The 21,961-nt window shown below is 39.8% G+C and overlaps 1 protein-coding gene across 6 annotated transcripts in view; it reads left to right on the forward strand.

The window, feature by feature from the left end:
* Positions 1-1,778: 1,778 nt before the first annotated feature.
* RBMS1 (RNA binding motif single stranded interacting protein 1) overlaps positions 1,779-21,961 on the forward strand; it is a 209,563-nt gene continuing 189,380 nt past the window's right edge. The window contains exon 1 of one of the 6 annotated variants that reach the window (XM_081814342.1): positions 1,779-2,292. In XM_081814342.1, coding sequence (XP_081670468.1) covers positions 2,218-2,292 — 75 coding nt within the window. In that variant the 5' untranslated portion in view covers positions 1,779-2,217. The remainder of the gene's footprint in view (positions 2,293-21,961) is intronic. The other 5 variants (XM_081814341.1, XM_081814348.1, XM_081814344.1 and 2 more) reach the window with 5 other exon arrangements.

The following is a 21,961-nucleotide window of genomic DNA, read 5'->3' on the forward strand; positions in this document are numbered from 1 at the left end:
TTGACCTAGAATCATTTATTGAAAAGCTCATTCTTTCTCCACTGCCCTGCAATACCAATTCAGTCATAAATCAAGTGTCTACATAATTGTGTGTGTGCTTCTGGGTTCTTTAACACAGGCTGAATTGTCATCATCCAGAAAAAAGTAGAACAGTCTAAGCTTGGTAATTTCCCTTATCACCTCAAGCCTTTCAAACACAAGTTCCTAAAACACAGGTTAGTTCATGTCAGTTCTCTGCTCAAAAACATTAAAGGGTCCTACATTGAAACAATGTAAGGAACTTTAAAGCTCCCCTCACTAGACAGTGAACCATTCTGACCTTCAGATTTACATGAACCTCAACAATGCCCACCAGATAGCAGAAGCTCAGTAAATACTAGTTTCTGTATAGGATTTTACATAGGCTGTTAATTTTTTTTTTTTAAGAGAACACGATTTGTCTCCTGGCATATCCAAAATGTTCTCATATGAACTTATATTTATTTTGTTTTGTCAAAATGTATAACCTTAAAATTTGTCTAAATCATATAAGATTATAAGGGTTTCATGTCACTGTTTCTTTGTCTTAAAGTATCTTATTAACCTGCTTTGAAATGTAACCGTATAAAAATATAACTGTTTAAGAAAATCACGCATTCCATTTCAGTCTGATTTACCTTTTGTGCTGTTAGGAAAATAGACTCTCGGAAAACCAAAATGACAAAACAAAGTAATCAAGGTCTATTTAATAACAAATGAATTTTTATTACATTTTATTAGATGTGCAAGAACTCCAATTTGGAGGTGATTTCTTACTTATCCTATTATACATTTTGGTATTATCTCTTTTGGAGCTAGAATGTAAAAGTCTTCTACAGGCAGCTTCAGGAACCAATTAAGTCCATTAAATTATATCCAGTTACGTACTGAACTGGACCACGGCTGTCTGGGGCTGTCTAGAACTGTGACAATTAGGAGATGGAGAAAGGCAGAAAGAGAGATTGATTTTATATGTCACTGAAGCACACTGCAACAATATGCCAGTGTGACTTTCAAAATGGCCTTAAAATATTCCAAACTCAGGGAGTTTCCTTGCTCCTGAGTGGGAGTTGACAGACTGTCTGGCAGCATTAGAAAGAGGCAGAGAAAAGCTGATGTCTATATTGTGTCCTCTGATAATAACATTCTGCCTCTCTGCGGCATCTCCCCTTAGAAGGGTCCGTCTGTTTGTTGGGAGGTGTGTGTGTGTTTCAGAGAGCTAGCCTCCCCTTGTGCAGGGGGCATGATTTCACCTCTCACATCTGGGAAACCCAAACCGAAGGACACTAACCCTCCCAAGGTCACCTAGAAAATTAGTGTTGTGGCCTGGGGGGTGGGGGGAACAGAACCCAAGTGTCCCGACTCCAGCTTTGTGGTTGGACACTAAATCATTTTCGATCTCTTGTTAAAAAAAAAAAAAAAATCGTTGGGCGGGGGAAGTGAGAAATTGATCAGTTTTCCTCTGCTTTCCCCTTACTTCCCCTCCCCCTTATGAAGATAAAAACTCAGGAAAGAAAACGAGGTGTCCACTTCGCAGTTTTTAAGCTGGGTCCCCCAAGCTACCCCCACCCCCGACACAAAGCGATCCGGGCTCCCAGGGTTTCCGCCCGTCCAACCGCGAGCCCCGGAGGTGAGGAGTGGTTAAAACTCAGCCCTCACCTCCAGCGGGTCCCGGGCTCCGCGGCGCCCAAGCCCCGCCCCGCGCGCCCTTCCCCCCACCGCCTCGGCGCGCCAGCCCCTCTCCCCTCTCCCAATCGGGCGCACCCACCCCAGATGCCGCCTGGCACCGAGCGTAGCCGTCGCCGCCGCCGCAGCACTTTCCACTTGTACTGATCACCTCCGAGCCCCGCTCTGCCTGCTCGCCGGAGCGGAGCGCGGCCCGCGCGCCAGCCCTTGGCAGCCTCGGAGCAGTCGGGCTCCGGGAGGCAACTCCGTGGGAGCGCCCTGTCCGGGGTGCCCTCTCCGCTCTGCAGTGTCTTTCTCTCTGCCTGGGAGGAGGAGGAGAAGAAAGAGGAGGAGGAGGAGGAGGACGACGACGACGACGTCTGGTCCGGGCTGGGAGGTGGAGCAGCGGCAGGCACCGCCGCCGCCGCCGCCGCCGCCGCCGGAAAGGGAGAGGCAGGAGAGATCGAGACTTGGAAACCCCAAAGTGCCCGCGACCCTGCACGGCAGGCTCACGGCAGGCTCCCTTCCAGCTTCATGGGCAAAGTGTGGAAACAGCAGATGTACCCTCAGTACGCCACCTACTACTACCCCCAGTATCTTCAAGCGAAGGTAAAGGGGAGCCGGGGGGCGGGGGACGCCGGGCGCGCGCGCGGGCCGGGCCCGGGCAGGGGCGCGCGCGACGAGCCCCCGCCACCCCCGGCAGAGTTGATGGAGGGTTGCTAACTATAGCGCTGGCCTGGGTGGCGCGGGGCGGCGCGCGGGGCGGCGCGCGGGGCGGTGGCTGCCCGGGGAGCGGAGTGCGGGGATCGGGTTACAGAAAGCCGTGGGGGGAGAGACTAGACAGGAAAGAGCCGCCGGCCCCTTCCTGGCCCGGGAGGCCGGGAGGGTCGCGGGGCCGAGCGGCGCCCCTCGCCGAATCTTGGCGGTTCGGCTGCGGACGCTTGGGGCCCCGCGGCGGGACCCGCGGGCGGCGCGGCTTTTCGACCGCTTCTCCTGGGCCTCGCCCTGCGAGCGGTAACTCCTGCCTTCCCTCGAAGTGGTGCGCAGCCTCCCGCCCCCCCAGGGACGCCCCTCTACCTCCCGCGCGCGCGACGACTGGGGCGTGAGGGGGGGGGTGGGGGAAGGACGGGGCATTTTCTTCCCCGCCTCCGGGCCTTGCGCGCCCGCCCCTCGCCTTGATCTTTGTGCGGTGTGGCACTTCACCTGGTTACTGATTTCTACTTTTACGCTGGTGTTTTGGGTAGAAAAGTGGCCAAAGTTCACTCACCGTTCATTGATGTCCTTTTTAATCTTCCCTGTAGCTTTTGCAAAGGAGGGACAATGGGCAGATTTAGTGCAGAGAAAGAAGTGACTTGAGTTTAGAAGAATACTACCGTGTATGTGGACCACAGATCCATTTCCAATGGTGCTTTCTCCAAAGTGGCCTTGGAGTACTCTTAGGTAACACAACTGGTGACATATAGCCATACAAATTGCAACTGACTTTCTGGGGACCCTGGGTACCTTGTTAGTGGGCCTACCTTTTTACAGTAAGATTTGAGGCATTCCGAACGCATTAAAAAATACATGCATGTATGTCTGTGTGTATGTATGTATGTATGATTGTATGTATTGGGCCCATGAAGAGTGAGCGTCTCACTGCTTTGGAAGCTTCTCTCATAATCTGGGAGGGTTGAAGTTGGATGCATCAGCCTTCTTCAGCGATTAGCATCTTCTATCACTACTCCAGGTGCCCTTCTAGATCACAAAAGAATCAAGTATGGATGTAGTGCTTGAATTTCCTTTGGTAGGTTGTAATCATGTCCTCCTTGCTGGCCGAGGACGTTCCTGGCCTGGTGCAAAGAATCTCTGATTCGAACTTGATAAGCTTTCCTTTCTTACAGTGTGTGTGGTCCATGTTATGTACCTACAACATAGCTCTGTATTTGCTCACATAAAAAAGGACACTTGTCAGCACTGAGACCAGAAATTTTCTAGCAATCAAGGGCCTCCTTTTTACTCCCCCCAATTCGCATCTTACTTTGGGTGGCCAGAAAGCAGCAAGATGGTAGAAGCGAGGATACCCAGTATTCATTTCTGTGTGGTCCCCACATATTTGTTTTCAGGGACCCAAGTAGGCGCTCATTTTTTTGTGAGCTACATTGTAAATACGGGTTGTTCAAAGAAATTTTGAGGTATAATCAATGCATTACCTTTTTGATATCATATATGTTTAATGCACTTGTTTAAATTATGCGGCATTGGGTGCCTAAAGGAAGCCTATTCAACGCTTAACTGTATGAATAATAAATACGAACACTCAGGTGCCGAAGAAAAAGGGCCATGTTTCTACAGGCACATTCACCTTAGTAATTTTTATGTACCATTAGTAAGTTAGAAACCAAGTACATAGCATTTAATATAGCTAATGCAATGCCATTTGGCTCTTTTTGCCCCGTAAATAATTGAAGAGAGAGACGAACGGCAAGAGCCTGCTCTAGTAATTAGGGTCGGAGCCCAGAAAGCTTTAGGGCTCATTTTCTGAAAGTGTGCTTCCTGCATAAAGCATTTGATATTGATTTGTGTTACAGTAAATGACATTCTTAAAACATATCTTGCTGTTTCTACTATGAAATCTGAAATCCTATTACTCTTGAATTTCATTCTTTCAGGAGAAAGATGCACATTACTGACTTGACCTATATAACATGGTATTCAAGTTCGACAATTAAACCTAAATTCCCTATTGTAAAGAATCTTCATTATCTCAGAAAGGGACATCTCCTAAAATGTAAAGTGACTATGTGCAGATTTTAGGTAAGCACAGTTTGAAACACCTAGCTCTGTTTTTTCTCCCTGACATATTTGTTGCTAACATGGTAGTATGAGTCAATTTAAAAAAGAGAGAGAGAGAGAGAGACTTCGTTTGATTTGTAGTTAGTTTAAAAACAAGTGTTGCCTAATCTACCTAAAGGGTTAATAGTCTCACTTAGAATCTGTTGTCTACAGCGATGATCCTTGCCTTGGTGTGTGTGCCTTTTAACCTTCCTGAAACATGGGATAGAAAACATCAGTCTGTTTAAAGTACAGTGATGTGTTTGCTAGTCAGAGTTGTTTTGAAACTTCTGTTTGGAAGCTATATCAAAAACTGAGGAATGGCATGGTTGTTTACAAAGTGATATCTGACTTAAACCTGCAATCCAAAGATGGATGTGATGGTTTTGAATCAAGAAAGAATACATGGATTGGATTTCTTTTCATTGGAAGGAATACATACCAATTAAAATGGCACTTGAAATGAATTTTGTTACCAGACTTAACAAAACTAACTTATGTCAAATAATTCTTCTTGAGTTACTCATCCAATCAGAGTCTGTTTTGGAAATTTTATTTAGTACTTTAACTCCATAAAAACATGTTAGTTACTTCTACGCTTATTAACAACAACAACAACAAAAATCTGTGGAGCTCTGTTACAGTGTGTGACCATCTCAGTATGTTTTGTACGTTGACAGAAAGAGAAAATCATTAGAAATATAGTACAGCTGCATTAAACATAGAGTAAATCTGAGGATGCTGTGGAAGGGCAGGACATGAGGGGAAATAAAGGAGATTGTGAAATTTTCATAATATCTTAGTGTGGAGTGACACAGATTGCAAGTAACCCGATTTTACATGCTTGTTGGGTGTTTTTGTGTTCCTCTGTCAGGGTGGTCTTATCACAGCAGGCTCTCTTTATCACCTGACACGTTCATTCTAAGAGGTAGTTTGATGTAGCTTCGTAAACATAAGCACATATTGTTCTAAAGGATTTTCTGAATTATATATGACCTATGCTATGTTATGAAAAATTAAATTTGGTATCCACTTTTCAGCTACACAGACCAAAAAAACCTGATAATTTAACGTATTTTAACCTAAAGATTTGTATGTGCATATTTTCAAACATTGGCTGTCTTAATTTCACTTAGTATAAAGGCACCCCTCATGGTCTGTTTATTTCAAAGATACTACAACATACATTACTGCCAATGCATGTATGCAAATACAGATGGGAATTGAAATACTTACTCTATTTCTTTTGAAGAAAGGAAAGTACAAAATGTTCTTTACATGCTTAGCTAATATTTTGTACCAACTAAATGCAATTTGACACATTTGTGATCTTTATTCATAGTTATCAAAAGATATTTCTATAAAATATACCATATTCAAAGCTTGCTTTTAAAATTTTTATGCATAAACAGTATTGTATATGAAATGTTCTGAAACAAAAGTTTCTTTTAAAGCTATTCTTGTATAAGTGTATGCTAAAGAACATATTTGAACCTAAGTTTTAAAATGTGAAAAATATTGAGTGATATAATTTGGGATTGTATTAATAAAGGCTGCTAGAGCAAAGTAGTTTTTCTGAATTGAATTTTCGTGTGCATTAACATTTTGTGGAATTCCTTAACTTTTACTTAGTAGCCATAGGAATAATGTATCAGTCTGTTTCTGTAGGAATTAGAGGTTATGATTTGATACATAGAGCTATTGAGTATATTAAGGTGGTTGGGCCATACAGAGGGATGATATTAAGACTTAGGGAGCTCTGTGTCCTAAAAAGTAACCACATTTATACAGGGAATAAAGTTTGCTTAAATGTATCAATACAGCCATACAATATTTTACACCCTGAGTACACCTTAGTTCCTTAAGTGAGTGGGATAGTGTGGCTGTCTAGAAGTGGTGTTGGAAGACTCAAGGTCATGGGATGGTTAAAATGAAGATGCATTATAATGCAATATTGTAGCATTCTTCCCTTCAGGTAGCTTTCTTTTGGATTTCCCATAGTGTCTATTTTATTTTTATATGTTGGGAGCCAAATCTTGAGCTACTAGAAAGAAACAGGAAAAGATAAGTGAAGAGAAATAGGAGAGTTTTCAATCATTTAGTATTAGTATAACCACATATACCTCATGTGGTTGGCAATCTTGGTTTTAAATTTAAGTTCAAATATGGGCAATTTCCATGTAATACAGTTTCAAGAAAAAAAATGTTAAGCTTTACTGATATATTGCTCAGACTTTGTATTTTGCTTAATGGTTTATTGGAACTTTAAAATTACCCCAGCTTATTTAATGAGTACTGAAATTTTAAGTTATGGGTCTTAGTTAAAGACAAAGGGGTCTTTCTTCCTTTTCTTTTTATTAAATAGAGGGTTTTCAGAAAATAAAATATTTTCCCCCATGTCTGCTTAACCAGTAAAAATCACATGAGGGATATATAGAATGGAAGGATAAGTGCTTAGTAAAATCATATTGACACTTAAATAAATTGTTCATTCTTTTTAAGGATGAGGAATTTTTTGTCTAGTTTGTTTTTTATTGGATGCTCAGTTCACTAACGTTTATTCTCCCCAAGCATGGTCTCCAATCCCACTGTATGTCTCTCTGCAAGGGATATCAACACCTCCTTAGTTTCTTGCCTGATCCACGGAACAGTAGGTGCTAAATCAATGCTTGTTAGTGACTATTATTATTTGGAATAAGTATATGCAAAATTTTTTTAGACCAGGAAAAAAGTTGTAGACCAAAGTCAACAAACGTGATAATCCAGTCTAATTTTCTATGGAAATCTTATTATAGTTTGATTTGTGTTTTGATTTATTTTGTCCCTATCATGACAACGTTAAGCTGTTTTATGAATTGAGTAAGATCCCTAAGAGGAATCACATATTAATTGGTCAGGGCTTAACTTATGGAATCAAAGTACCTTTTTGTGCACTCTTCATTAAAGTATATAGTGCCAGAAAAAAAATCTCCTAGTATTAGACTGAGGGGGGAAGTGTTACATGTGATGAACTGGTGATTAGCCTGGTCTTTGCTTCTTGTCAGTGGTGCCCACTTGCACAGTTCATACTTTTTCCTGCTCAATTTTCAAGCATATTGCCTTTTTTAAAAAATGTATTTCAGACTTGATAAAAACATTTATTCATTTAATGGATAACAACTAAAATGTAAACTAGCATTGAGGTGTACAAAATTAGTTATCTCTCAATTACTGACTGTTGCATGACCCTAAACATGACATTCTTGGGATTAGCTTGTTATCCCATTCATTGGGATTAGAGGAATAAGCAGTCGTTAAGTGGAAGTACTATATTCAATGTAACATAGCTTTATTAAAGAAAATGTAGTAATGATACGTGAGTGATTTAAATGCAATGTCATAATATTTGGTGTAAAATCAAACAATATATTCAAAATTGAACATTGGACTTGGAGATTTTATGTGGAATTATTTTAAATGTTCTGGTTTCTCTGTTCTGTTATTTTAATGGATAAACAGTAAAACCTGATGGAAGTTGTCAGTGCCTCATGAGAGGCAGCACTTGGATGATACAGACGTTTAACAGTGGGAGCTTGGCCAGATGATGATACACAGCAAAATGTCTCCTTAGAATTAGGTGTGTGAAGCATACATACAAATTTGAGCATACACACAAATTTGATAATAGAAACTAAGCATTTTTCTTTCTTTTAAAATATTTATTTATTTATTTATTTTAGAGAGAGAGAGAGAGAGCACGAGGGAGCGCTTGGAGGGGGGAGGGAGGGCATGAGCGCTTGAGCAGAGGGAGAGGGAGAGAGGCAGAGAAGCAGACTCTCTGCTGACTGCTGAGCATGGAGCTGGAGCCTGGAGCCCGATGAGGGGCTCCATCCCAGGATCCTGAGATCATGACCTGAGCTGAAACCAAGAGTCGGAGGCTTAACTGACTGAGCCACACAGGCGCCCCTAAACATTTCTTAATATGAAGGGGAAGTGTAAAGGGGATGGTGATGGCTAAGCCAAAAATAAACTGAATATGTATCTCCCATAGCTGAATTCCTTACTTTTTCTTAATGTATTTTGTCCCCTTAACATAATTACATGAATATTTTAGTTTTTCAAATAAGCACTGGAAAAGAAGTGTGTCAAAGATGGTGAGAGAGAGACAAAAAGGAGGGGGGCAAAAATCAACACCTAGACCTCCTGGGAAAGAAAACATGCAGAACTGAACACTTCCCTCTCCATACGCTGTCTTTTAGCTAATTCTTAAATGGATGCATTTGTCATTTTAGAGGATGGAGAACAGTTTCTAGATGACAAATAGGAAAACCTAAATCCTAAAAGTGAGATTAGATGTTAATATGAACAGTTAACTTGCTTATAACTCTGGTACTATAAACACAATGTCTGGCAGATGATTTCCAATGTTGGCTGTAACATCTATATTCTGGAATTAGGTTAAGTTTTTAAGCTTGTTGAAAAATTGCTGAGGTTCATGAAAGTTCACGAAGGACTGAAATACTAACTAATAGGTTGTATTTCCGGACTGATCCCAGAGCACTGTTCTCTGCACTTGATATTGGAAAAGGTTAGGGAGTGTTTATCTGGTCCTTGCTCTCCAGCATCTCACCAGCTACCAGGAAAGACAAAATAGACACAATACAAGAAAGAAGTGAAGAAAAATATTTACAAAATCGTACACCCAGGAAGGGGGCATACTAAGGGTCTGAGTGACAGAGAAAGCACTAAGATATCCATCTGTGGGGTTAAAAACTCTGCCATGTGTTTTGTGAGAAAAAGTAAAGGGCAAATAAAGGCCACAATAACCTGGGAATTTTAGAAAGAAATTGGGGCATTAGATTAATGAGTGAAAATTTCTTGAATTTATAATCAGCACTGTTTTGTATTTTGTGCCCTTTTTAATCCTCTTATGAGTACTTAGAATTTTACAGAATAACACTTTTTTTTGGTACTTTACCTTAACTCCTTCGCCTCAAAGTTTCACATTCAGTTACTTTATTTTACATTATTATTTTTCAAGTTTTATGCTTATAAATGTGCTACTAAGCCAACCTATTCAGTTGTGACAGGCTGAGAATATAATGCTTAAATGATGACATAATGGTTATACAGAATTGTTACTCTTACTGTTTTAAACCATTTGAAATGTTTATTAGGCTTGCTCGCGGCAAAGGGAGAAAATGTCTAGAGTTTTGTTATGCTGCTAATTATATCATCATGTGCCTGCAATCTACATGTTGATAATGTATCCAATGTGAGCTGTTATTTCTTCAGAAGATAACAGATTTTTTATTATTCATGATCTTTCATAGATAAAACAATTTATTCTTTTTATTTGGTCATTCTCAGTTTTAATTCTAAAAAAAGCTTTCTTATCTCTGCAAATGAAACTACGTCCTTCAGGAGTCCTATTGTCCTCTGTTTGCCTCATTGGGAAGCGTGGACCCACCCTTCTGGCTGCCCATTGAGCAGCAGGTGCTATTGGGCTTCATCCCAGATGAGGAGTGATTTCAGGGAAAGGTTTTGTGCAACAAAACTAAATCATTTCATAGGTATCACAAATAATTTTTATCGATCTTGTAGGAAAAGTGCATCATACTTTCCCAGCTCTGCAAGTGTTGGCCCCATTTTAGATGATACCAGTTTTGGGTTTTGTTTTTTTTTAATCAGCTGAAAAATTTACTAATTAAAATGGGCAGAATTGGATGGGTACATCATGGAATACTGCTCTTAAGTTTCTTCGTGGGTGGGGGGAGATCAAAGTTGCCAAAAATGAATTTTAGATTTTAAACTTATATTTTTATTATACTTAAGCTCCTCAAATAGCACTATACTGTTTTCCCTATTTAACACTTTTTAAACATGGTGATTTTGAGAGTTGCAATTGGTAGTATATTTGTACTGGAGAACTTCTAAGCCCTTCCTTGACTATATAGCATATGACATGTGCACTCTGGAGAGACGCAGACTCCTGGCTGAGCGATCCTGATGTGGGGCTTGATCTCAGGATCTTGAGTTGAAATCAAGAGTCAGTCATTTAACCGACTGAGCCACGCATATGCCCCAACAATAACAGCTTATAAAATAAGGTCTCAGATAAAATATTTGGTTGTAAGCAAAAGTAAATTTTATTAGAAATTTGTAATACCATCAACTTTACCTTTGTCTTCTCAACAGCATTTGGATTCATCACTAAACAGACTTTTGACCAATGCAGACATTAATAAAAAAAAATTGCCAGTTTTTATTTTCAGGTCATTAACTGATGTGTTCCCAAAACCTTCTTTGCCTCCTACAAAGCATGACTTTGATTAATTTCCATTGTTTTAAAGAATGAAGCCTTAAAAAAAAACCTTCCTAATCTCAGCCTCTTCTTAGATTTCGAAATATTCCACATGATTATTTGCACACTTTTATTTAAACAGCCCTAAAAGAAATGGCTACCAGAAAATTTTCTATAGCAAAAATTCTATAGCTGGCAGATGATGTTTTTCTAGAGCTCTATGTGATTTGTTCAGTGATTGGGAATAACTTAACTTACAGGTGAATTGTTTTCAAGTTTGTTCTAAAAAGTTCACTTATCAGTTATTTAGAACTTGAAACTCATCTAATATATTTCATATGTAAATTGTTATTCTTAATGATAGGGTCCCCAGCCAACCTTTAAGAGCCTGTAAAAATAGCCCACTTTATAATTCACAGATAGTTGTTCCATACTAATCTCATCATAGAACCAAAGCACTGTGCTGGGCAATGTTTGGGTAGGGGGAGAGCATGAGTATTCAGAGTTGGAATTCCAGGTTCCAGGAACCCATCTTTGCCCCCTTCAGGTTAGTGGGTAAGTTTTCCTAACTCACCTGAGGGGCAGTGGGAAGACAGGAGCAGTCCTTCAGTAGGGCTTTAAGCTTCTAGGACTGGTACTGGGTTTACAGAAGAGATGGGAGGTGTGGCTGGTGAAGTCCTGTGAGGTGTGGACTCTGGAGCTTCCCCCTGCGGTGAGTGAGGCCCTGGGACCCCTCCTTATTCCTCAGTCCCTGGGAGACTAGCTTCCTATTCAGCTATTGTCCTGTGCTGGTCCCCCACCCCAGCCAAAAATCTCACTTTAAAAAATACGGTCCAAAGCTTTCTAGTAGTGCTTTTCATCCCTTGCTCATCACTGGCTCGATTATTACAGCCTTCCAGCTTTCCTTGCTTTCCTTGAGCATCAAATCAAGAAAACAGCTTCTGAGGCTGGGAACAAAAATGAAACAAAACAGCAAAGAACAAACTGTCCAGTTCCATTGCTTCTCTTATTTTCGTCTAGTCCTGGTCCAACAATGGCTCATAACTCATAGGGGAACTCCAGACCTTGGGAATCTGATGGTGGCACATTCCCCTTCACCTCCAATTTTTACCGAGGCAGCCTGTGGAGCACACGTTAAGAATCCTACCCTGAGAGGAAGTCAAAACAGAACAGTCAGTGCTTAAGAGGATGATTCAGACCATGGATCCCTGGTATTTTGTTTCTGGATTGTGGCTTGACTCTGGGGTGAAGAGCTAGACAAGACCCAAGGGCCTGCAAAATGAAAATGGGTGAGAATAAAGTGCATGGGTTTGGGCAATCTCAGAGTGTGTTTCCACTCTCTTTACTCCTTTTCCCCTCCTCCCTCCTTCTTTTCCCTTCTCCTCTGTTCCTGCCCCCAGCTTTTCTTCCTGCACTGGGAGAGTGGTGTCACTCTGGACTTACTTCTGACCAGCCACGGGTGTATGTGTTGTGCTACTGGTCAATCTACCGGGGTGATTGTTGCAGACAAGCTAGTCCCACTGCAGTCGGCCCAAATCAGGGACCAAGTGTGTCTGACTTAATGTGACTAAAAAAAAAAAAAAAATCTTTACTACCTCTTAATGCTACAGATTATGATTAAGAATTTGCTAACTACAATTGCCTCTTTGAATCAGATTTTCTTTCTGATTCCTTATCCAATTTTATATGGAAATTTAAAATAAAATTTTATTTGGCAATGTATAAATGTAGTTACAGAAGTGCAGACATGATGTAATACTTTGAACAAAAGAGAACATAATTAGCATAATAGAAAGTATTTTGATGACAAATGCGTACTCCTAATGAGATTAGAATTTAAATATGAGGTAGTGAAATGGTAAGCCGTTTACAATTTTTTCACTCAAACTAATTTTTAAAATCACATATAACCACCTTTTTCTATTTCTTGAATATTTCACAAAACAATTCTTTATCTAAAAATAATCACAAGCATATTCTGTGTTGTCTCATTTGCTAAAGACTAAAAAAAAAGGTATGTTTCTTCTTTGGTCATAGTTCCTCAGATTTTCATTTTAATAGTAGAAATCTTAAATGTTGATTTTGATTGCTTTCTTAAAGAATAGATTATCTCTTACTATATAAATAGGATTTAAAATGACAGTGGGTGATCTCTGGTGTTCTTTTCTACCCCTCTGTCTCTGTCACAAAATTCAAATTCATGTTTCAGCAGTACAGGATGTTCTTCAGTGCACATCCTTTGAGCCTTCAAAATTTGATTTGACTGTGTGGTCTGATGATAGCGTGTGCAGATAAGTACATTGTGATAGTAATCTGTGTGTCTGGGCCCTAATGAACATCTGCTTGCTAGGGCGCCACATGGCAGCACCTTTCTTTGTTTTTCTTCCTTTGCCTTTTTGATTTGAATCTTGTTAAACCCTGAAAATGGGGCTGGTTTTCAATATGCAAATGTTATCTCCCTCTTTTGGGGGGAAAAAAAAGCCAGATATTTTAAATATGAATGCATTGGGAATTTAAAAGGAGTCTGCCAAAAGCATGCAGCTATAGTTCTGCTATTGATGACTCAGACATATTGTACCAAAATCACATAGTTGGAGCTACCTGGCAAATTTAATTAAATTCAACAAACACCGAGAAGGCATTGTATCGGGCCCTGGAAGGTGCAGATATGTAAATAAGACATGATTTGGGCCATCGTGGAGCACAGTGGGATAATTTTGTTTACTTGTGTGTTTATTTAAAATTTTTATTGAGGTAGAACATGCGTATAGTACACAAATTTTAAATATAGAGATTAATGTATTCACGGGATGGCCCCCCAGGTCACTATAAAACATGCTAGCGCCTGAAAAGCACCCTCACGTCCCTCTCCCCAGTTTGTACTTCCCAAAGGTAACCACTGGTCTTACACCTGTCTTTTTGTGTTTGGTGTGGACAGGGTCAAGATTCGTTTTTAGTCGTGTCCATGCCCCCCGACCCATGCACCACCATATGAGTATCTAGTTGATCCAGCACCATTTATTGAGAAGATATTTTCATTTTCCCCTTTGAATTTCAGTGTGGCCTTCATTGTAAATCAGGTGACCATGTTTATATGTTTCTTTCTCTGGACTTTCTGTGTGATTCCACGTGGATCCTTGTGTCAGTACTATAGGGCTATAATTACTGTTGCAGTATATTAAGTGCATGTTCTTCAAAGCGGTCTTAATTATTCTAGATCTTTTGTATTTCGTTATAAATTTTAAAATCAGCTTAATTTCCGTAAAAAAGAAATAACAGCATTTTTATTGGACTGGGCTTAATGAAATCTGTATGTTAATTTTGGGAGAATTTGATGTCTTCCAAACTGTAAATATAGCTCTTCTTATTTATGGATGAACTTATGACTTTTATTTTATTTTGTTTTGCAAACTTATGACTTTTCAGTCATTAATAATAAGACACAATGGAAAATATTATTGTTTTAAATGCTTGTTTCTTAAATACAACCAGTGATTTCTTCAAGATCTGTAGTATGATAGTTGGCGTAGACCCTGTTAAGAAAATAGTGTTTTTGAAGAGGGAGAGAGAATATTTATTATTAGAGATCAAAATTAGTTTTGAAAAGCAGCTGACTAGCTAAAACACACTGTTTAAGAACAGATGACATTCTTTTTGATTTTTCTTGAATGCATTTCGAAGTATCACTGTATTTCCCCTTAGTACTTTTTATTCTCCTTTCTGAGACCTTATTTGATGTGCCATCCCATCATCCTGTCTTACAAACTTACAAGCCTAATGAGAAATTGAAAATTAGTTTTGTTTGGAGAATTTTCTGAGACCGTTTGTGATTTTTTTTTTTAAAGATTTTATTTATTTTTTGACAGAGAGAGAGACAGCGAGAGAGGGAACACAAGCAGGGGGTGTGGGAGAGGGAGAGGCAGGCTTCCCGCTGAGCAGGGAGCCCGATGCGGGGCTCGATCCCAGGACCTTGGGATCATGACTTGAGCCGGAGGCAGACGCTTAACGACTGAGCCACCCAGGTGCCCCCCGTTTGTGATTTTTCAAGATGCTCTGGAGATTGTGCAGAGATTGGGAAGCGTTGCTTAGGTATGAACTTCTAAGCAATAGAACATGCCGCTCCACGGGCTTTGGCTCCTTCAAACTTTTTCTTAGATGTTTAAAAAATCTTACACATATTTTTTCATGCTTTATAGTTAAGGTTTTCAAGCTTTGATTATTGTTGTATTCAGCCAGCCAGAAACAACTGCATAGAACTTTCAGAGCTTATTAGCTCTGGCTAGGCTAGTTTAGGCTGAGCAGGAGGTTGAATAGACAACTTCCGAAGTTCCTTTCAACTCTAAATTTTATGATTCTGGGAATTGGTAACATCCAGGAATCGCAGAATGTTAGACATAGGGGGAACTTTTAAGATAATCCGGTCCAAGCCCCTCACTGTGCTGGTGAGGAAAGCTACCCAAAGTGGAAAGACAGAAGCTGGGCTGGCTCTGAGGGACAGAGTGGGGGCGTCGGGGGGGAGGCCCAGGCCTGATCTCACATGACTGGTCAGTGCAGTGGCCTGAAGACGAGGAAGAGAAAAGAGGGGCCACACACAGTTCTAGCAGTCATTCCAGGAGATTTATCACAGAGGTCGAGGGGTGTGAGTGGGCCAGTGTCACCAGGATCTGATCAGAGGCCAGTAGTGGTCACTGTGTCTGAGGTCACCCCCGCAGGCAGGGCCGGTGAGACTTCTGCACTCCCTTCCTCTAGCCTGGTTGCTTCTCCAGAGGTGATCCTGCTTTGTTCTCATGTTTCTAACCTTGCAGCTTAGCTGGGAAGCCCATAGCTGGGCTCTGCTCATCCTCCATGGCTTTTGGCCCATTCATGACCTTGTTCTGCTTCTGGATTCTTCCTTTACCGTGTTCCTAAGGGTCTTTGTTTTTGCAGCCCTGGGTCTGGAGCCAAAACCCTCTCACTTGCTCGACATGCCTGGAGCTTTCCCACACTAATAGAGTCCCAACTACTTCATTCTTGCTAACCTTTTTCTGTCCTGCCATCACCACCTGCTGTAATGTGTTTGGTTGCCACAGAAAAAGCCCCGGAGAGACTCTGATTAACACCTCCTTTATTTGTTGAAGCCAACCACTCTGATGGGAACCACCTTCTTCCTAATGCCAAGCACACCACGCTAGTCTCTAGCATCTCTTGTTTTTTCATGAGGTATTTGAACATAGTTGGAGGCCTTCAGCACTCAGCATATGATCAGGCTTCAGGAACTCTGTTTTAGTCAATTATGAGGGGCACCTTGGGAAAACAAAATGCACAGTAGGGGGCATCAACAAGCCCATTATACCACTTGGACATAGCTTTTCCCTCATGCTGTTTTATCATACACTGATTAAGTACACTAGCTGAAATTATCAGGCCTGGCTTTGTGCCATGCGTTAGGGAAATCAAATACAGGAGAAATTAGGGTATATTAAACAAACAAGAGAGAATGATTTTTCCACACTTTACTAAAAGAGTCACCGGTAAAAATGTATCCTCAGTTCATTTACATATTTCAAAGGTTATTGTGGATCACTACGTCTTTGATGGAAAGTGTATTTAAAGTTAAAGCCATCAGGAACCGTGGCCTATTAAAGATTAACGAGATATTAAGAAAAATAGTTTGTGAAATCATTTCAGTCATTTGGAAAGGATGAGGATATTTTGTTGTATTTGATTTATACCCGACCTGTTAGGAATGTGTGGTTGAGTAAAGCAGGGTACAACTGTAGCTACTTTTTTTTTTTTTATCACTGTCTCAAGGATCCTCTTCACTGATTGGTTCAAACCTTTTTGTTTCTCTTCCTGTAAGTGTGTGTAACCATAACTGGTAAACTCTGGAAGGCACGGGATGCACAAAAGGAAATGGCAGAAAGGGCTGTGAGCGATGGAAATGCTGTTAGGGCCTCTGTATTTGTACAACAGAGTTGTTTGTGGACCATTGGTAGTTGACACGTGTCACAGCCAGGGAGGTTTCCAGGGTGGTGGTATGTTTAAAAGTTGGGGAGAGACATGACTTTTTAGACATTTTAGGTGTGTTTTTTTTTTAAGAGCAATTGACTGCTTGAGCTAGGAAGTTCTCTCAGGTGGATCAAGCAAATCATCTTAAAACATGTTGATCCAGCACATTTTACTGTTGATGTTTGTGTGTAAATTGTTCTGAATCTCTACCCAAACACAAAAGTAGCCTGTACTTGGATTTCCTTTACTTATTTAATAGTCTGCTATGGAAGGTGGGTGGGCATACTTGACACTTTAGAAGTCCTGTGCATTATCTGCCTAGGTTAAAACATACATGTTCAATGAGCGTGACATAAAGTACAAGAAGAAAGTTGGGGTTCCAATAAGCATATGAGTAATTATTATCTCTCAATATACAGGGAGTTTCCTGTCTGGTCCAAGTTTTCCTAAACTAAAAGTTTCTGGTTTGAGTAGCTTTCATCCAACTTCCTCAACATATGATGAAGCTTTCGAGCAATTTTTTTACCCCCGTTGTTAAGAATATACAGACAAATTGAGGCAGACGTATCAAATTCTGTGTTGGTTATGTACTCACTCTTATGTATTCGCTCTTCAGCAGTTTATAAAATCTCGTTTTTAGGATGCTTAAAATGAGATGTAGAGTTTAGTAATTCGATTTTTCCTTTTCTTATTATATTTTAACTCCTATCAAGTGGCATTTCATTTAGATTATACTGTATAATAAATTTACATTATAATATAATTTACATGTTAGGGGAAAAGATTGAAAAAGTCAGAAGATATCAGGAAAGAAAAAAGCATAGCATAAAATTATATATATATATTTAGTAACAGTTTAAAATAACTGTTCACACAACTGTTCACACACAAATGTTCATATTTGTGCCTATTTTATGCTTTGTACATAGTAGGTACTTAATAAATGTTGATTAAATTGAATCCATATCTTTTGTTTACTAACATGATAAAGAGAAATATGATGCCCAGGCAGAATTCTTTAGGGATGAAATGCTTCTGCTTAAAATACACACATGATTCAGCTAAAAATGGGCTGTTAGTCTAAATTACCTAAATAATTTTATCAGTCTCTAGCTTTACTACTGGACTCCTTGTTCATGCCTAGACCCCATTTCTACTATCAAGCTCGTCTGTCATTTGTCACATAAGCACTTCATGAAGTACAGAAACAAAATATTCAATGACTGCCTTAAGTTAAATACAGCGAATATCATGTGTATAGAAATGGGAGGCCCGTTAAAATACAGTCTCTACTCGATTAGTGTCATTTTTTAAATAACATGGTTGGGGCATTATTATTGAAAAACACTTTAATTTTTTAAAAGGGTTACATTTCTAAGAAATATATTTTCCTGGGATTAGCTGGAGGTCTCTAAGGGCCTAGAACTGGGTGGAAGGGTGTGTGATTATATTTATCAAGGTTCTGGCAGGAAACATACGGTTATGTACTTAACATAAACTTGGTAATTAAAGGATGTTGAATAAATAAGAATATTTACAAATGTGTTGGCAAAAATTAGGGAAACCAGAAAGGGGTAATGACATATTCTGAGGCCAGCAAAAGATGGGCACCTACCTTTGCTAAAGCAGGGTCTGAAGGGCTAGGTTGGCAGCCGTTATTGGAACTTAGAGGGGTAGCCCTTCGAAGAGGACTGCCAGAGAGGAGCAGTGACCTTCAGCTGAGGACCAAGGGCAACCCATGTTAGGCAGATATCCCTCACTCTTCCCACAGAGGGATCTCCTGCCTGTGCCTTCTTTTGGAACCAGTAGGAACCTGGAGGGAGGAGGATTCCTTTGATGCATAGGTCATTATAGGTCAGCCTCTCAGGGCATAGAATAGGGTGGAAAGACAGAGGGTGGGGTTCCTTAAATATTTGTTGGATAAATGAATGGCTGCTTGCTACTTTTCTTAACGGATGGTTTTGTTTCTTTTCTGTGTTTTTTTTTTTTTTTTTTACGATTTATTTATTTATTTTTAGAGAGAGAGAAGGTGTGTGTGAGTTCTCGAGGGACAGAGTCTCTTAAGCAGACTCGCCGCTGAGCGTGGAGCCCTAAGCACTTGATCTCATGACCCTGAGATTAGGACCTAAGCCAAAATCAAGAGGTGGTTGCCTGACTGAGCCACCCAGGCGCCCCAGTTTTGTTTCTTTTAATTAACACTGCTACTTACTGCCTTCTTAAAAATCTGCATTATTACTCGAATAAGATAAGTGATACTTATCTTACTATCCACATGGTAGGATGTAATCCACATAGTGGATTGCGTTTTGTGGAATGTGGAAAGCATTTTGCCAGGCCTGTCAGTGGTATCACATAGTATCACATCACTGTTATCAACAGTGGATAACTTTCTAAGAAATTAGCTGCTAGTGCAGTTGTCCCTTGCCTTACGTAACAGATAGATGCTAAAAGCAGTGAAACAAGTGTTGATACCAAACCATTTGAAGTGGCATTATAAGGTAATTCAAAATACCTCATTCCAAGTAAATTTGGGAAGCTTGCTTTTTAGAGCAATCCTGTAGGGCATCCCTGTCCAGTACAACTTTCAGAGATGGTAGAAATGTTCAGTATCTACACTGTGATGCAGTGGCCACTGGCCTCATGGGAGCTATTAGGCACTTGAAATATGGCTAGTGCAACAGAGGAACTGAATTTAACATTTTTAGCTACATGTGGCTGGTGGCTCTCATATTGGACTCTGCAGTTGTAACAAATTGTTAGGTAAATATGCACAACCCAATTTAATTCCTGTATGAAATCCATTTTGAAGTAAGAAGTTGGGTGTAGCATTTTCAGATTTTCAGATTACTATCCTCCATATATAGGAACCTTATAAATACTGGTCACTGGAAATAAAGAGAAGAAATTGAAAGCAACTAAGGTAGAGCAGGTCCTAAGGCTTTGGATAATAAAAGCAAAGCAAGAAATACAAGAACCCTTCCTGTTACATAGTATATGCTTTACAAGTTTTGGTTATATTTATTTAGACTGAATTCTATTTTAAAATGACTACTGTGTCCACGTTTCTTATCATTAAGATGTCTACTTCAGGGCGCCTGGGTGGCTAGTTGGTTAAGCGACTGCCTTCGGCTCAGGTCATGATCCTGGAGTCCTGGGATCGAGTCCCGCATCGGGCTCCCTGCTCAGCGGGGGGTCTGCTTCTCCCTCTGACTCTCCCCCTCTCATGCTCTCTCTCTCTCAAATAAATAAATAAATCTTAAAAAAAAAAAAAAAGATGTCTACTTCAATTAAAAAAACAATACATTTATTTCCATGATGTAGTTATTCTGGATATTTGATCCTTAATTACCATACTAGTTGCTTCCATGCAAAGGGAATTGGTTACAAAGATACTCAAAGAGTGAAAATAGGAAATTAATGGTACACAGCTAGAAGAATATATGACTGATAATATATTAAAGGCATATGTATCTTCAAGATTTTGATATGTAGTAGCTTCATTCATTTTTTTGAGTTTATGGGATATATGTATGTGTGTATGTGTATGTATTACATATATGTGTGTGTGTATGTGTGTGTGTATTCAGCTTTATGATAAAATGCTTCAATCTGATCTGAGAGTTCTCTTGGAGTTCATCTGAAAAAAAAAATCACTTGAAGCTCATAATTATTTCATAAGGAAAAGCACATTATCACATCATAGTATATTACCTGTAATACAGCTGAAAATACTTCTCAGGGCATTAAGTTTGTGGATATCTGTTTTCAGGTTATTCTCATTCTACTCAAGCCTACCTTTTGCCTACCTTTTTCCAAATTATACTCTCTTTGACCTGTCTTAAATAGGACATAAAGATTATATGTGAGACTGTGCCTTTTAAAAGAAACGAGTTCTAAGTTCAATATGACAGATTTTGAAAATGGCTCAAGAGTGTTTCTGTTTTGTTTACTGTGGTAACATACACATAACATAGCATTTACAGTTTTAACTGTTTTTAAGTGTACAGTTCCGTGGCATTAAGTACATTCACCTTGTTGTGCAACCATCACCACTCAAGAACATTTTTTAATCCTTAATATTGGGAGGTGATGTTTCCAGTTTCGTGAAGATTTGTTTCTTTTCCAAAAAGAACAACAAGAAAATCATCCACAGATCCCCCTTCATGTCTGTAAAGAAACATCTGCCAAAATCCTATCTAATGGCATTTTAAAGTGGTATTAAATTAGCAAAGCTCTTGTAAGCTTGTTCGTTAACACACAAAAAGAACTTGTTGAAATAACTTTTAAAATGAAAATGGCACTTTAAATAGGAAGAAGCAGTTGATTTTGCTTCTTTCCATATCACTTTTGAAGGCATTTCGTCAGAAGCCCAGCTAACACTCCGGAACACAGTGTGCTAGAGAAAGGTTGTGATTTTAAGGTATGGGCTCTGTCACATTTTGTGACTCGCCTTCCTTTATTCTTAAGTTTGTATCATAATATTCAGACTTAAGCTTCCTTTCTTTTGTTCATTTAATGGATTTCTTGACATGATACTAACACAACAATGAAATTTTTACTCATTTTTATGTGTGATAAAACACATAATGGGGGTGCCTGGGTGGCTTAGTCGTTAGGTGTCTGCCTTCGGCTCAGGTCATGATCCCGGGGTCCTGGGATCGAGCCCCGCATCGGGCTCCCTGCTCGGCAGGAAGCCTGCTTCTCCCTCTCCCGCTCCCCCTCCTTGTGTTCCCTCTCTCGCTGTGTCTCTCTCTGTCAAATAAATAAATAAAAAATCTTTAAAAAAAACCAAACACATAACAAACTTACAACATTCTGTGAAAATATGAAACCTAAAACCAACTTTTCTTCCACAACAGGGTTCATCCTACTTATCTGTTGCCATGGTAACCAGGTAAACACTAATAAAACTAAATGGGCGTCAAAGTTTCCCATATAATTTGTGTTGAAAATTCTTCATAGGACCTTTTAAAAAAATATGTTAGCCTGGCAGGGGAAGGAAAGGTTCAAGTAGTGGAAGAGAAGGCAAACTTTATTTGAATATGGAACGGCAGTTGAGGGAGTGGAAATCTGTGTTGCTGAGAAGAGTTTTCAGAGCAGACTGTTCTGGTATTTTATACCAATTATGTGCAGCTATTGCTTTGAATAAATTTTGCTGCCCTGCTGAGATTTCCTTTTTACAAATCCTGGTGC

The sequence above is a fragment of the Leptonychotes weddellii genome, chromosome 3 (genome assembly GCF_054177405.1).
Source record: "Leptonychotes weddellii isolate Sample4059 chromosome 3, ASM5417740v2, whole genome shotgun sequence".
Classification (NCBI taxonomy): domain Eukaryota; kingdom Metazoa; phylum Chordata; class Mammalia; order Carnivora; family Phocidae; genus Leptonychotes; species Leptonychotes weddellii.